Below are 16,074 nucleotides of genomic sequence, written 5' to 3'. Positions count from 1 at the left end.
TTCACACCAGTTGCAGGGCAAGGTTAACTACTCTGCTGCTCTGTAAAATCCCTCAGAGCCACACTGCAACACTGTAATCAAGAGCTGCCCCAGACTGTTTCCATCGCTCGCTCGCACACACACAGACGCACACACAGACGCACACACACACACACACACACACACACACACACAGACGCAAACACACACACACACACACACACACAGACACACACACGCGCGCACATGCACTGGCACACGGCCTCTTTGTGGAGTAATTAAATGCTTGAGCTCAAAGTCAGCGCGGAGAAGAATAAGAGAAAGCAGCATTGTGGTGGTTGCGCATCGCTCCCGGTTAGACCAATTAAAATGAAATAATGACAAATCAGTTCTTAACGGCTCTAACTGCTGTTCATTCAGAGCACTTGCAATTAAACATCAGCCGGTACAAGTGGAGATAATAATTTATAACTTTAACTGAATATTCTCGACGTGTTAAATCAGTTTGGGATCGTTAACTGAAGAAATGATGAAAGCTTCAGAATCTATTTCTATTAAACGTGTTTAGCATTTTGCCTGTGATGTGGGTTGGCTATGTGTTGTATAGGGTTATACTGTATTTTTAAATATCTCAGAAAAAAACAAGGTATATTTTTGCCTTTACTTAGTAAAATAACCCGTGTGAAAAAGAAATTTAGTTCAGATGTAATTTAATTTGATTCCAGAATATGACATAATTCTTAACAATAAAAAAACATAAGATAAAAACATTCTGTAAGAATGTATACAGAAGGTCCAGAGCTCTGACTTTTTGACCCCACTGTACATTACTCTCTTGTGTTTGCATCAATCCTAGATGTGACTGTAAAGTACAATTTAAATGTATATTTTCTATTCAATAATAATGCAGGAGGAGGTTACCGAACAAAAACAATCACAGCAGTCAGTGAAGCTTACTAAGACTTATTCTAGACACGAAGACGCCAAAAACGCTGGCACAGACACAGACCAACCTGCTGTCACACACACACACCGCACACACAGAGCAGGGGCCTCACCTCTCGGGTGTTCGCTGTTGCTGTCGTGGTGTTTCCTCTCGTCTTTGAGCGGCAGCTGGTGACTCAGGGCGGAGGAGAGCGCCAGCAGGCTGGCGGTGCTGGCCCCGGGGGGCAGCGGGGGCTGGAGGCCGGCCGGGTGCGGCGTGAGCGGGACGGGGATGGCGTGGCCGTGGGTGAGGTGCTGAGCCTGGAGCTGCTGCTGCTGAAGCACACGCACAGAACCACTGATTAATGCTACGTCTCCACGTGGGAGACAAACAAGGGATGAGGAGCCGAAGGGAGAAAGCAATGAAAGGAAAAGAAAAAACTAACATCGGTTTTATAACGAAATACGTTATTCATTGATGATCATGCATTTGTGATAACCTACATCATATCTGCCAATGTCAATAAAAAGCATGGAAGCAATGAACAGGTGCTTTTTGAAAATGGCACACAGGCCAAAGAAAAATATTGTATTGTATTGATAATGAGCACTGTAAATGATGATGACACGTAAAAAAAAGCAAATTATTGTAATATATACACTGTGTGTGTGTGTGTGTGTGGGGGGGGGGGGGGGGGGGGGGGTGTGTATGTGTGTGTGTGTGTGTGTGTGTGTGTGTGTGTGTGCGCGCGCTATACACCCACTCCTATGACGGCGTTGAGTTCAGCCATGGTGACCTGCTTGGCCCTTTCCACCGCCTGCACCACCTGCTGCTGGTGCTGAGAGAGAGAGAGGGGGGGGGGGAGAGAGAGAGAGAGAGAGACAGAGAGAGAGGGGAGAGAGAGAGAGAGATGAATGATTAGAGGCAGTGAGAAACTGTTGCAGCAACTGCGATGGAGAAAAGACCCATTTGCCGAATTCAGACATCTGGATCCGAAGGAGTTGTCGCGAACATCAAGTCGTGTTTGGACAGACAGAAGGAGCCTTCCTCTTATAAAAATTAAAACGTCTGCACACCTGCGAATCGCCTACCGGCTCACATCTGTCTGTGATTCAGAGCCACCGGTCTGCCCATTGTTTCGCATCAAACGTGAATCACGGCTAACTGCCAGTTCCCACCGGGGGCCTCCACACAGAAACGCTCCGCAGCCTGACATAACACTCATCTATCTGCAAGGCATCGCGGAGCCTGCCAGACTGCTGTTCGTCTCATTACACCAGGCCTTAATGTGCAGGGGGGCGGAGTGAGCTCCTGTATCTCACTGCACTGTACTTGTTTGAACCACATATTTTCTCACCCACCAGTTTCCGCACGGAGGCATCCGTCCCTGTTGAAATCCGAGGCTCTGACGACCACATCCAGGTTAAATACCATCAGGCGAGAACCACACACACACACACACACACACACACACACACACTTCTGACTCATCACTGCAGTTTTCTCTTTATCGAAAAGAAATCCGGGTTTTCGGCGCAGCCCCAGGCTCCTCGAATCGAAAACCCCCAAAAAACGGTGCTGACCGCACCACACAACACTACGAGGGCAGTTTGTAAAACATCACTCGTCGACACCTTAGGAGACGCGCTTGCGGTTGGCGCTGCAACTCCGCGTTTCTTGGCCTTGTCGTGGTTGGTCGCGGGTTCGCGGCCCGGCCGGAGCAGCAAAATCACAACAACGACGACAAAAGAGAGAAACAATCTCTCTCCGGGATCGCATACTGCCCCTTTAGCGCCTATGATATCTTGTGGAGAAGCCCAGTGTGCAAGAGATCCATGCAAGCCTATAGAGTAAAGCACTGTTTGCATATATTAAGGCTACAGTGCGTACTCTGTACTGGAGATGATGATGTTTCACTTTTCCATCCATTTTTTTCCCCACTTCAACATAATTATGGCACAATAAATAAACAACCGTGAATTCTATGTCAACCCGTTTAAAAGCGATGTAGCTCCGAGATAATAATAATAATATTAATAATAAAGAGGCAAGAAATGTTTGTAGAGAGGAAGAGTCAGACACCCAGAGAGACAGACAGACAGCGAAGATGGCAAAGTCATCCAGAGGGTACAGAGAGAGAGAAAGACGGAGGCAGGCGGCGAGCGAGAGCAGCATCAAAGTGGGCCACAGATGAAAGAGCTTATCAGGTGTGGAAATGAACCTGACCATCGAGTTCAGCTACACCCCTGCACATCTGAACGTCTCTCTGACACACACACACACACACACACACACACTCACAGAGATGCTTCAGTCCGACGAATATTGGGAAATTGTTGTCATTTTACAGATTAGTGTAAACTACATTTACATGACACTGTTTCAAGGGAGAACAAGACTTCCAAATTTAAGATTATGATTCAATTTGATGACTTTCTTGGTACAAAGATTTGAGTATAATGTTAAATGAAAACTACACCTAAAGAAAACTCAGTATAAATATAGTAAAATCGTGATTGAAAGTCAAAGAATGAGCTACGACCCAGGATTCAATGCCAACGTCAGCTGCTTAAATTTTCTGAATAGGTGTAAGATCCACCCTCGTCTATATATGCACAGTTGTGCGTATTATGCATGATTCTACCCTTATATGGTTTAAATATTTATGAGCAATTTATTTCTGGATACGTCAGGTTGACTGACGCATCATCCTATCGGCGACAACAATGCAACTGTCAAAAGAAATTTGCAAACTCCGGGAGAGGAACAACGTGGGAAAATGACAGAGATAAAAATAAAACAAAGAGCTCTGACACACACGTGCAAACGCGGTCGACGTGATTTGCCGCGCGTTAATAACATGATTGTTTCATATTTCCCGTGCACACACACACACACACACACACACACACACACACACACACACACACACACACACACACTAAACGAGGTCGTGCGCAGAAACAAAGCGGTTAATGCTGCCTCCCCTCTCCGCGGGCCTCAGGGCTGTGTAGCAGCACCACAGTCTAATGCCATTATTCCTAATCCAGCCTAAACCCTCCTAATCCATGGCTAATCTGGAGGAGAGCTTTGGCGCTCACACTCACTCCTTCCTGCTGTTCCCACCCTCACACACACACAGACTGTACAGCAGACACACACACACACACACACACACACACACAAACACACACATACACACTATGTGATTTCATAAACACAAACTATATGAAACACACTTTTTACACCCACTACTGTATGAACATGCTAACAGTGAATTTTAACACATCCTAATGTGCATTCAGATAAACAAAAACAAACACATACACATGCACACGCACACATGCACACGCACACACACACACACACACACACACACACACACACACACACACACACACACACAGCCACTAGCTCCTGCATATGTTAGTGGGAGACATTTAATAAATTCAGAGCATATCTGCCTATCCTGAGCGGAGGGGATTAGCCCAGGATAATCTCTCTCTGTGTGTGTGTGTGTGTGTGTGTTTGTGTGTGTGTGTGTGTCTGTTTTGCCTCACAATCCACCACACACTTCTTTTCCTCCTTCTATGGTTCATATCATCCTCTCTCTCTCTCTCTCTCTCTCGTTCTCTCTCTCTCTCTCTCTCTCTCTCTCTCTCTCTCTCTCTCTCTCTCTCGCTCTGTCTCTCTCTCTCGTTCTCTCTCTCTCTCGCTCTCTCTCTCTCTCGCTCTGTCTCTCTCTCTCGTTCTCTCTCTCTCTCGCTCTGTCTCTCTCTCTCGCTCTCTCTCTCACCCACCTCTCAGTCTTAACTCACTCTGACAGACATGTTTGAGTCTTACCTCTTGAGAGAGGAAGGGGATGACTTGGGCGCAGATTGCGTTCAGCCGCTTGACGATCTCCGCCTGCGAGACAGAGAGGTGGGTGCAGAAGAAAAAAAACTGTTGAAATTCGTCAGCGGGACTAGAGGACGGTCGTCGTCCTCCGCCCACAACCTACTACTGCTCACATCAACAACACTTCAATGTCGGTTAAACTAAGGTAATACGTTTTTCCACATAAATATCTGCAGGGCCAGTTCATACGAAACAATGACAGTGATCTCATGCAAAAATGTAATTTCAAATTTCAGAAAGTTTGGTTAAGTATTGTAATTAACAAACGAATAACTTGAACGAGTGCAGGAGCAGCAATAGCTGTTAAAATTGGAAAAACAGAGACTCAAAATTCACCGGTAAATGCAGGAAATAGAAAAAATAAATGTAATTACAACCCACACTGTTTGATCTCGAGATGATCTCAGTGCGGAGACATCGAGGTAATGAGCACAAATGTCACCGATACCCGCACACCGCTTTATCACCGGGCGATTATTGTACAGTATCAGCCCAGAAAGTCGGACTGAAGAACGAGATGAAGACGTGATGTAAAGGTTTCACACACGACAAAATGCTTAATCTTTTGGCACATCAGCGCCACTTCACCATATGGTATCAGGACGTCGAAAATATTCTGAAAGGAAACTGTGTCTATTCTGAAATTGTCTCTTTTGTGACGGGAGGAAATGGCTGTAAAGAAAATTTCTCGAAATACTTTTTTTTCTCATTAAATAACAACTTGTTATTATGTTATTACATTTCAATTAATCTCTGTCTTAATATACTGAGTGAGCCAGAGCCATTGCATTGACACACTGATTTTTTAAAATTATTTGAGAGACAATTTTGTGCAAAAGATTTAACGCGACAGTTAAACATCCGTACGCCTAAGTCCAGAGATCCTGCTAAATGTCACGCTTTCGTCACAAGTCATAAGAAGAAAAAAAAGGGGGATGTAAGGGATTCTGATGGTTTACTTTGTCTTATGTGCATTAGTTAAACAACTAAATTCATCAACGTCACTATTAGCCTCAGAAAAAAACCCCAGTATCAATCAGACTATATATCACTAATCCCTCAGTATCTCTGGAAGGTCACTCTGCCGCTGCATTTCCTGAACATCAATCAGCACAAGCCTAATGGACGATTTGTGCATCTAAACCCGGGCTTTGGCCCACTTGAGAACCGGGAGGAGCTCAGGGAGAGGAGTCTACTTAAATGGACGGTTCAACCCAAAATGCAGACGCCACGTGACTATAACCTTGTCAGGCCCGTGTGTGTGTGTGTGTCTCGTTGATATCACCTTGACAGAGGTGAACTTTTGCTCCGGTATCGGTGGTACCAGGAGGCCCCAGAGGCCATGAGACCAAACCCACTGATACGAACCCTGTGGCACGCGCACACACACACACACACACACACACACACACACACACACACACACACACACACACACACACACACACACACACACACACACACACACACACACACACACACACACACACACACACACACACACACACACACACACACACACACACACACACACCTCCTCTGTATTCATCAGATGCTTTTACTGAACCCAAGGGTTGGCTTTTAAAGATTATACAGCACTCTCTCTCCCAAACATCAGACAGGATTTTTTGGATTATTTTTTTTTTTTTGCTAAACAGGAAATTGCCTGATCCGGTGTCCCAGAGGGAGTGCCAGCAGTGCAACTCAAACCCAAGCACAAACACAGACAAAAGACTCTCGCGGGGCACAAAGGGGGATGAACATCGCCGTCTTTATTTGAAAGACTGACAACTGTGTAACTGGGGGTGTCTCTTCGTTCGTGGTCGACTGGGATGAACGTGACGGTATGTCGAGTTTAACGTCCTGGTTGTGTTATCTACCGACCTAGTAGAAATAAAACTGCACGTGGTATTTGAAGCTTCTCAAGTCCCCGAGCTCATAAATACCCATCAGACATTCACTCGGGTGAGTATTTACAGTATCCCCTTTTCGATCACTATCTTTCTTCGGCTGCTTTTGTTCCTCTGGAAAAAAGGGATTCTTTTTTCTCTTGCGACGTTGAGTTGTTGTTCCTTTGCGCCGTATTTTTTTCCCGTGAAAACTGCACATGGTGAAAGCAAGGCTTATGGTGGCCGGTATACGTTTTGTTTTTCTATTGCCCTTACTATCCAATCCGTTTTAATATAATAATGAGAAGTTGAAGGCAAAAAGTTGTCCATTTCCACTTTAAAATAAACAATCCATCAATCAGTAAACACATGATCGCTGCCTGTTCTTTAAAACTGACCGTAGCAGGTGTCTCTTGAGCTGAAACGACTAGTCATGCAATCGGGTAGTTGATTTACAGGAGATTAATGAGCAACTTTTTTTAATAATCGATCATTTGACGACTTCAGAGGCCACGAACGTTGAGATATATTTTTGTAAGACGCGGGGGGTCTGAGTACCATCTGTCGAGTGGCCAGGGAGCCGTTTAGTGTCGAGCCGACGGGGGAGCTCGAGGGAGGCGGCGGCTCAGCTCACCTGTGACTGAGTCTGCACACACAACCTTAAAACACTGACATTTTCATTTTATATTTAATGTTTATCCATGGAAGACTTCTCTGTGCACACATGCCCTTTTTCAGCTGGCTTCTGCCTCTCATTGGTGTACACCGGGTAGCTGCACGGTACATATTGGTTGGGGTTTTTACGTGTCTTGCTCAAACTCGTGTTGGCTGTTGGGGGGGGGGGGGCGACAAAGTCAGCATTTTTAAAGCTGGGGAATCAGTTTGGCGATCCTCCATGAGGCTAACGCAGACCCTGCAGCTGAAGATGTGAATGAGTGCAATGAGAGCTATACTTCCTCTGGTCTGGTCATAAATAGATGCTCAAGAGAGAAAAGGATCTAGCAGATACAGATACAGCATAGTGAGGATCGTGTTTCCGCATCTGCTTGAATATCAAAGAGGGGCCACCGGGTAACGCCACAGTCAGAACATCATCACCTCTCAAGCTTGAAGAGTAGAAATCAATCCAGACTGTCGTGTCCCGAAACAACACATAGTTACATTCAAGTCCCTACTGATTATGACAGGAGCAAAGGAGGAGGTCAGGTGACTTTGTTTGAGAGCAACAAGAGAGGAGGTTGATGTAGATGGATTGATCAGCAAACCATCAGTCTTTCTGCGATTCCAACTGACAGTCAGTCAGTGTTGTTTTGACCGTGACGACAGAGCCTCCTGAAACTTAAAAAGTAGTAATTTAATCCAAAACCGCGATCTTTCCATAAACCTCAAGGAAGATGTTCATGTGCCTAACCAAAAGGTGTCAGATATTATCCTTCAATGGATGTTGTCCTGCTGACAAGGGATAATGTAGAATGTCTCTATTGGAAAAAAAAGAAATAATAAGTACAGGCCACAAAGGTCTTTTGGTCTTTTGGACTTAACTGTGGCCATTCAAAGTATATAGTCAGAGCTTTGAGGCAATAGGCCGGCAGGACAGGACAGTCCAGTTCCAAATATTCAGGCGTGTGAATGTCCTCACCCCTGACGTTATCATAGACTGCATCTGAAAGTCCGTCTGTAATCTGCCAACAGGCTACAATTGCTATATAATGGAATTAGAAAAAGTGAAATGGTTCAATTTCGAAACACACAACATCCCTGTGGAGAAAGCAAAAAAAAAAGGAGGATTCTTAAGCTACTTAGATCAGTCGTTAAGCTTTTCACTAAAGATCTGCACATCCTACTCTTCAACATGATCCTCCTCTCAAGGCACCGTGAGGAGATGACCCTGAGATGCTGGCGTAGAAAATGGAAACAAAAGCGCCGGAGCAGAAACGGGAAAAGGAGATTCTTTTCCGCGAGGCAACACATCCAATTTTCAGGTGACGTTTGACATCATTGGCAAACAATCGCAGGGATCTCAGTCCAAATGCGAAAAGGCAGAGCACTTACGAGGCTCTGTTCTCAACAAGCGTCCTGTGGCTTATGCAAAACCCGGAGAGTTTGGATCTGCGGGGAACGGGCCTCAACTTTGACCTGTCACCATTTTGACCCCAAATAAATGGCGAAGAAAACAATCCATCAGGGAGTCTTCTAAGGTTTGGACTCCAACCAGGTTGATGTACTGAGTTTATTGCCGGATTAGAGGACGACCCCGCGGACGCATAACGCCCAGCGACCTCTGAGGTAAGATCGTGTGCACGGAATTTATCTTTGACCTTGTATGTGGGTCACTGGAGAAAAATGCTCCTCCGGTTAGAAATAGAGGAAAAAATCAGTGAGCAAGCAGCAGCTTAAGAGAGAAGATGTGGGTTTACCCTCGTGATCGACACGGCTGAAGTTGAATTTACCACTGACTATGCTTTCATCATTTACCTGCTTGCAATCTTTTAGCTTGTTTGCCTTACAGTGATCTCTTTAAGATGACATCATGGTGAGCTTGTGCTGCAAACCCCACTGCAGCAAAAACCACTTAACACCTTAAAATGTTGCCCAGAAGAAAGAAAAAAGAAGAAGAAGAAAAACAGCCTAAATACTCCCACTTCAGCTCCTAACAACGGAGTAATTAGATCAGGCAGGAGCCCGGGAGTCAGATTGGGTCAGATAGAAGATCAAATGTCCATCTCCCCTGTGGAGCTTTGTAAGCACCACATCAGCACCACTTTTCACCACCAGCTAATACACCTAATGGACCTCCGCCATATAAAGGCCGCATTCCCTCGTGGCGCTCTGTGTGTGTGTGTGTGTGTGTGTGTGTGTGTGTGTGTGCGTGTGTGTGTGTGTGTGTGTGAAAGATGTAGCTTGACAGGGGGGGGGGGGGGGAACAAAAGGCACTATACACCCAAGGCTACAAACAGCTCCGGGTGCAAAATTTTTTATATTGTGGGTAATAAGACGCAACTCTTCACAGAATAGTGCTTTTGCTTTTGTGAAAATTGGCCCCCGGCACCATCTCCATTAAAGAGTGTTTTTTACGCATACAGTTTTCTTTGAATAACTTTTAGAAATTTGTATAAAATGCACAATCATATATCTTAATGAAACAAAACTGGAATAGGTACCCAGTAGGGATTCAAGGAAGTCTACTGCACTGTCACCCTCTAAAAACCCTAACTTGTCATTTTTACACTTCATGGATTATGAGGTTTGACAAGCATCCCAGGTGCTGGCAGGCAGATTCTATTACCTTTGGAAAGAGCCGGGCTGGACTGGTTCCAGTCTTTATGCTAAGCTAAGCTAACAGCTGCTGGTTGTATCATTATGTCCATCAGACAAACACAGGTGTGGTGTCGATCCTCTCATCGTCTCAAACTCTGCATGAAAAAGAATACGTTCATTTCCCCAATATGCTATGAAACCCTTCCTCCGGTCATCTCAGGGCCACTCCGAATCATCTTGTGACGCCCCTGGGGTTCCTGATTCTCCAAGGTTGGGAACCACAACCATCCACTCACATCACTTTCCTCCTCCAGCTACATGCAGAAGTGACATTTAAGGGGAGAACCCAGAATCTGACGATTGTTCAAATGTATTTTCACTAAAAAATTACACATTTGAAAAAGAGGTATGAAGGCAAAAGAAATGTGCTTTCAGTCTTGCTCTAAAATGCAACATTACAAAACCAAAAAAATCCACCAAATGAGACAAATGTCTCCTTCTCCGCTGCAGTGAAATGAGTTGTCAGATCTCATTGAGAACACTGTCATTCTCCAGTATGGAAACGCCTGATTACTTCCTTCTCTCACCACGTTCTCCTCCCTCCTTCTTTTCCTTTTTCTCTTCCCCATCCTTCGCTTGCTTTATTCTTCTCTCAGTCTCGCTAATTTGCAATTGATTATCTGTCCTCTGGCAGCTCAGGCCCATGCTCCACCCCCCCTCCTCCTCCCTCTGCTTGCCCCCCCCCCCTCGTCCTCCCCTCCATCTACGAGTCAATTTCTCTTTAACGAGCGTTGGTACATTTCATTCCCCGGGCACCAGAGCCCTTCTGTGTAAATAAAACAGAGAGCAGAGCCAAAAATCAATGAGCCTATTACCCTCAGAAAATGCTAAACAAGCAATATTAGCAATCCCCTCGGTAGAGGAGGCCGACTGCCTTGAGGGCCCCCACCTCGACAACATCGCCGCCGCCGCCCCCCCTGCCTCCACTCTTCAATCACGGCTTCCACTCAATGAGCCACACACGTCGTATCATCATATCGAATGCCGTGGACAGAAAACACACATTAACGCCCATGCATGCTGGCGTAACAGGGCACACAAACACAACCTGCACGTCAAGTTCATTCACTTCCAACACACACGCTGAAAACAACACACACACACACACACACACACACGCCTAGTAAACGTGTGTGGTACAGGCTACTACACAGACATCACACACACACACACACACACACACACACACACACACACACACACACACACACACACACACACACACACACACACACACACACACACACACACACACACACACACACACACACACACACACACACACACACACACACACACACACACACACTGCTGGCATAAATTAGAGATTCACTCTCCCAAACTGCTTCCACAGAAATTTGTGGGCACCACGCAGAGCCACCGTGCACATTTCATCTCTTTTTATTTTCTCTCCCTTTCCCCCAGTAAACACACACACACACACACACACACACACACACACACACACACACACACACACACACACACACACACACACACACACACACACACACACACACACACACACACACACACACACTGCACACCATTTCTCCGGAAATGGATGTGTAGCTCAGTTAGCCGTGGCCCATTTAGCCTGGCAGCTGATGTGTGGTTAACACAGGCATTTATGCTAATGGCCCTCCGTGTTTAAAAAAAGGCAGCAGTAATGTAAAGGCTCGTTAAAAGACAAATCCTCAGTCACCCGAGTCCTTTTCTCAGCCCATTTTCTCTCTCAATTAAACTGATGGAATTATTATTCACATGTGAAATTACCGCTCAGCCTCACAAAGGCGAGAAGAAGACGACACGCTGGAACAGAAGAAACGGGAGAAATTCTTTTCCCCAGCCTGCACATGAATCAGACTTCCATGAGGAAAATATGTAATCTCTCACATATATACAGAGACCCCCTGTGAGATTGCTGTTTAGCGGCCACCTCCGCTTCTGGCATAAAGATGGAACATCAACGTCTCCCATTCCATGTTCGTACCTTCAATACAGAACAGCGATGTCCGCTGGTCAGAGGTTACTTTCAATCAGTTTCTTGAGTTGTGAATTTATTTGCTGATACAGGTATGGCCAGTGACAATATGAACCCATTTTTTTATATGAAAATATAAACGGCCTATTGGTTTATTTTTTATTTTTAAGGGAATAGTTTAAGAGAAATCAGATGCCTAACTAACAATAGAAAATCACTTGGGAGGAACATATTGGCCAAAAAAAGGGCAAAGACGGATCAGAACTACGAAGAACCCCAGATTGTATACGTGGGAACTGTAAAAACATGTTGGGACATTTTGCATCACTGACAGCAGTGTGGCTTTTGGATTTCAAGATAGAAACTAACGCTGGTCTTATCTGCCATCTGCATTCCTCTGACACCTACGACAGAGTGGAATCAGTTCTACTTCCCCTTGAAGACTCGTGTGAAGAACAGCTGTTTCCTACCTGCTTGTGCATCTCGATGTTGAGTCCATATGACATTTCATAGTACTGGAAGAGAAAAACAAACACATCAAAGTAAGGTCAAACAAAAATTAACTGTCCTCTCTGTTCTGCTTTTTGCACAGAGCGAAAATTCACACACACCCACACACACACGCACGCACGCGCACACACACGCACGCACGCGTGTGCACTAGAAGCAGTCGATGGAACTCACCATGACGTAGTGTCTCTGCATCTCAGTTTTCTCACTGGCCAGTTTCTCACACTCCAGTTTCAGACTGTGAGGGAGAAGGGGAGAAATAAAAGGTCAGTGTATTTGACGATCAGACCAATGGCAACAACATCACAAGTCCGCTTGAAATCATCGATCAATCAATCATCGTGAACGCATAAAATCGCGATGTACTTCCAGAGATGACCCTGGACGCTGAGCCTCTAAGTGACTACGTACTTAAAAATTTGCATTTCTAAATTTGAGGGCAACAGCGAAAGAGAGAAGGAAAGAAAGATAGATAGATAAAAACAAAGACAAGAGTTGCTTGGATCGCCACTGCACAGACACTTACTCAGCAGGTACAGTAATTAATGGATCAATGGACGACCACGCAAACCTCATCATATATTCTTACAGTGTGAGTGGGAACTCTACCGAACTTGCACCATCAACAAAAAAGCAAACCATATAATGAGGATCCATTTTACAATTGTGGTCACACACACACACACACACACACACTCACACAAACACAGAAAAAAAAATTGACTCTTTCAGATGTTGTGTGTTAGTGGAAAGCTGCGACGCATCACTACAGAGAGCTTTTGTGCGTCTTTTAAAAAAAAAATATGTGTTTGATGTTATCACGCCGCTGCAGGTTAAGTTTGGATGCCGACATGAGGTTAGAATCAGTTATCGGTTATCGGTTTTGGATAAATACTTTGAATCTCTTGATCGGGTCCTCTTTTTCCGAATATAACAATTCATTTAAGGTGGGTGTCAAGGCAGGTTCGAAAGAGTCCATTAGGTTTAGTCAGCTCAGACGTTGGATTCTTAAAAAGGTAAATCCAGTAAATTGTAAATCACATTTTTACTTTTTGAGAAAGACATTTTACTTTCTTCCAAACAAAGCCTGACACAGAGAGTCTTCGAAGACAGTGTTGATATATATTCAATGTGTGTGTCTGTCTGACCCACAAAATCAGTGTTTCCCTGCTGTTAGGATTTCACCGGCATGTGCAGCAGTTTGATCACAGATGCTATCCTTGGTTCATCGCCTTCAGCCCCCCGGGTTTTTCCAGCGAACCGGACCCGCCGCTTCATCTCACCAGATGATTGGGGGGTTGGGGGGGGGGGGATAATTGCAAGGTGGCCTGAGGTGAGCGATTATTATGCATTGGCATCATGCTCTCGGTTCCTCCCCGAGCAATGTATTTCACACTTCATCATGTCGGGTAAAAGAGGCATTTCACACCACTTGCACTCGCGGAGAGAGAGAGACGTGCATACTAAGGTTGATGGGGGGGGGGGGGGGGGCGGGGGGGTTTACCTGTGGTTAGTCACCAATGATATAGACGGACCCTGAGACAGACGTGTGTTAACTCTTTCTGCAAGAGCATGGAGGGAATCATTTAATGGGATCTCCGGACGAATATTTACCTCCCACTGAGCACCTTTAATGTCTCAATCAAATCCTCACACAAAAAATAAAAATGACAGTTTGGGGGTTTGTATTTCCCATGCATTTCCATGATAATTCGGTCAAACTATGTGACCCATACACGACCAGGGCACGACAGGTCAACATCACAGAAATTAACCTCGCAAAAGGAAATAAAAAAGATACTTTCCAGCCAGGTTGTGACAATACTGATTATCTTCTTGATTCATCCTTTGGCATTTTTTTGACACATTTCCCTGGACGGTGACAATTTAAAATGACTTGATTTGTCTGACGATCAGTCCAAAAAAAAAGGTCATTTAAAAAAAGTATTATGAGAGGTGTTATACACCCAGAGAAGAATCTGGAATAATTTGTCATTGCTATAATTATTTGAATCAAATGTCCCCCATCAGCTCTATGGACCCTGAAAAACACTTATACAAATGTAGAATCCCTCTTTAACCCAGAGCAGAAAGCTTCAATTGTAATTTCGTAAATACATGGCCAATTACAACATGCATAAATCATAAACGTCGTGCCCCATTCAAACTCTGACCTGTGATACTGGGCTTGCAGGAACTGGAACTCCTCCTTGATCCGGTCGCAGGACTCGGTGACGGTGAACTTGAACGGCTGTCCCGGCTGGTGGGGGACCTCGACCCGAACCGAACAGCATGATGTGAGGGAGGAGAGGAAGAACTGAGCCACCAAAGTCACCAAAGTATCACCACACACACACACACACACAGAGGCAAGACTGTAGATGACAATGGCCCTCTCTGTGACACGAGTGGTGGCCTTTTGGGTTCACTCGGTCTCCTTGCACGTCAACCCACGCACACACTCACACACACACACACTCACACGCACACACACACACACAAACACGCATATGCAGCTGCAGCGGCGACATGACAATGATCGCACTTGTCCGTGCGAGCGCGCAGTGGCACGGAAACTTGATCCAAAACGGATTACGCATCGGACGCGCGGCTGTTAAACCTGCGCGTATTTCCAACATTTTGGACACACCGCCCCACGGCTGCCGTATATACTGCTCTCCAATGTACTTACCTGATGCCGTGCCGCCGGGTACATCTTGCTCAGATCTCGAATCATTTAAAAATCTATTAAAAGTTCATCCACATAAACACGAGAAGAAGAAGAAGAAGAAGAAAAAAATGCGGACGGATCTTCCCCCCCCCCCCCCGTGCGTAAAAGGTTAGTCAGTGGCCGTTTTGCGGACTGTATGTGCCGGTTCCACGAAGAGCAAACACATCCTCAGATCTCTGGTTGGGCAGTATTTCAAAAGTCCATTCAGCTCAACGCAGGAGTTGCCCCCAGTCTTCTCCAAAAAAAAAAAAAAGAAAAGAAAAAAGAACAGAAAGAAAATCTCCAGCGCGTCGTCCTGTGCGCGCACAGCTTGGATCCTGTGTTTTCTGCTGAATGTCCCCTACGAGGCAGTGACTTGTGGCACGTCGTGACCCCCCTCTGCCTCGTCCACGCCTGGCTCTCCCCGCGGCGCCTCGTCGGTTAACGTCCTCCAGCAGCCTCCGTGGTTGTTGACGTCCTCTCCGGACCGACCACCTCGCCGACTGTCAGCGAACCTGCCCGCCGCCGCCGCTGCGGAGCCAAATTTAGGAAAGCGAGCCAGTCGTGGGAGCGCAGATACATATTCACAACAATTACAGGAGCCCCCCCCCCCCCTCCTCCCCCCTCCCCTCCGCAAACCGTGACGTCGGGACGTGTAGTTTAATTCACATTAGTCGATAATCAGCACTACAGATGTGCGCCTCCCGTACAGGACTACAACTACCCGGCTTCCTCCGCGAAGCCCCCCCCCCCAAACACACACACACACACACACACACACACACACACACACACACACACACACACACACACACACTCCATCCCCCCCCACCTGAAGCCAATGGTGCGTGTGGTCTGAGGG

At 45.8% G+C, this 16,074-nt stretch overlaps 1 protein-coding gene across 4 annotated transcripts in view; it reads right to left on the bottom strand.

Annotated features, from left to right (window-relative positions):
* Positions 1–15,797, bottom strand: part of LOC118314291 (transducin-like enhancer protein 4) — a 32,670-nt gene extending 16,873 nt beyond the window's left edge. Inside the window, exons 1-7 of one of the 4 annotated variants that reach the window (XM_035640648.2) lie at positions 15,195–15,797; positions 14,677–14,774; positions 12,677–12,740; positions 12,463–12,507; positions 4,748–4,810; positions 1,668–1,742; positions 1,038–1,239 (exon numbers count right to left, since the gene is read on the bottom strand). In XM_035640648.2, the coding sequence (XP_035496541.1) occupies positions 1,038–1,239; positions 1,668–1,742; positions 4,748–4,810; positions 12,463–12,507; positions 12,677–12,740; positions 14,677–14,774; positions 15,195–15,239 (592 nt within the window). In that variant the 5' untranslated portion in view covers positions 15,240–15,797. Of the gene's footprint in view, positions 1–1,037; positions 1,240–1,667; positions 1,743–4,747; positions 4,811–12,462; positions 12,508–12,676; positions 12,741–13,654; positions 13,793–14,676; positions 14,775–15,194 lie in introns of those variants that run through there. The other 3 variants (XM_035640649.2, XM_035640650.2, XM_035640651.2) reach the window with 3 other exon arrangements.
* Between the last annotated feature and the right edge of the window lie 277 nt (positions 15,798–16,074).

This window comes from Scophthalmus maximus, chromosome 19 (genome assembly GCF_022379125.1).
Source record: "Scophthalmus maximus strain ysfricsl-2021 chromosome 19, ASM2237912v1, whole genome shotgun sequence".
Taxonomy (NCBI): Eukaryota; Metazoa; Chordata; class Actinopteri; order Pleuronectiformes; family Scophthalmidae; genus Scophthalmus; species Scophthalmus maximus.
This window is presented reverse-complemented; position numbering and strand designations above follow the sequence as displayed.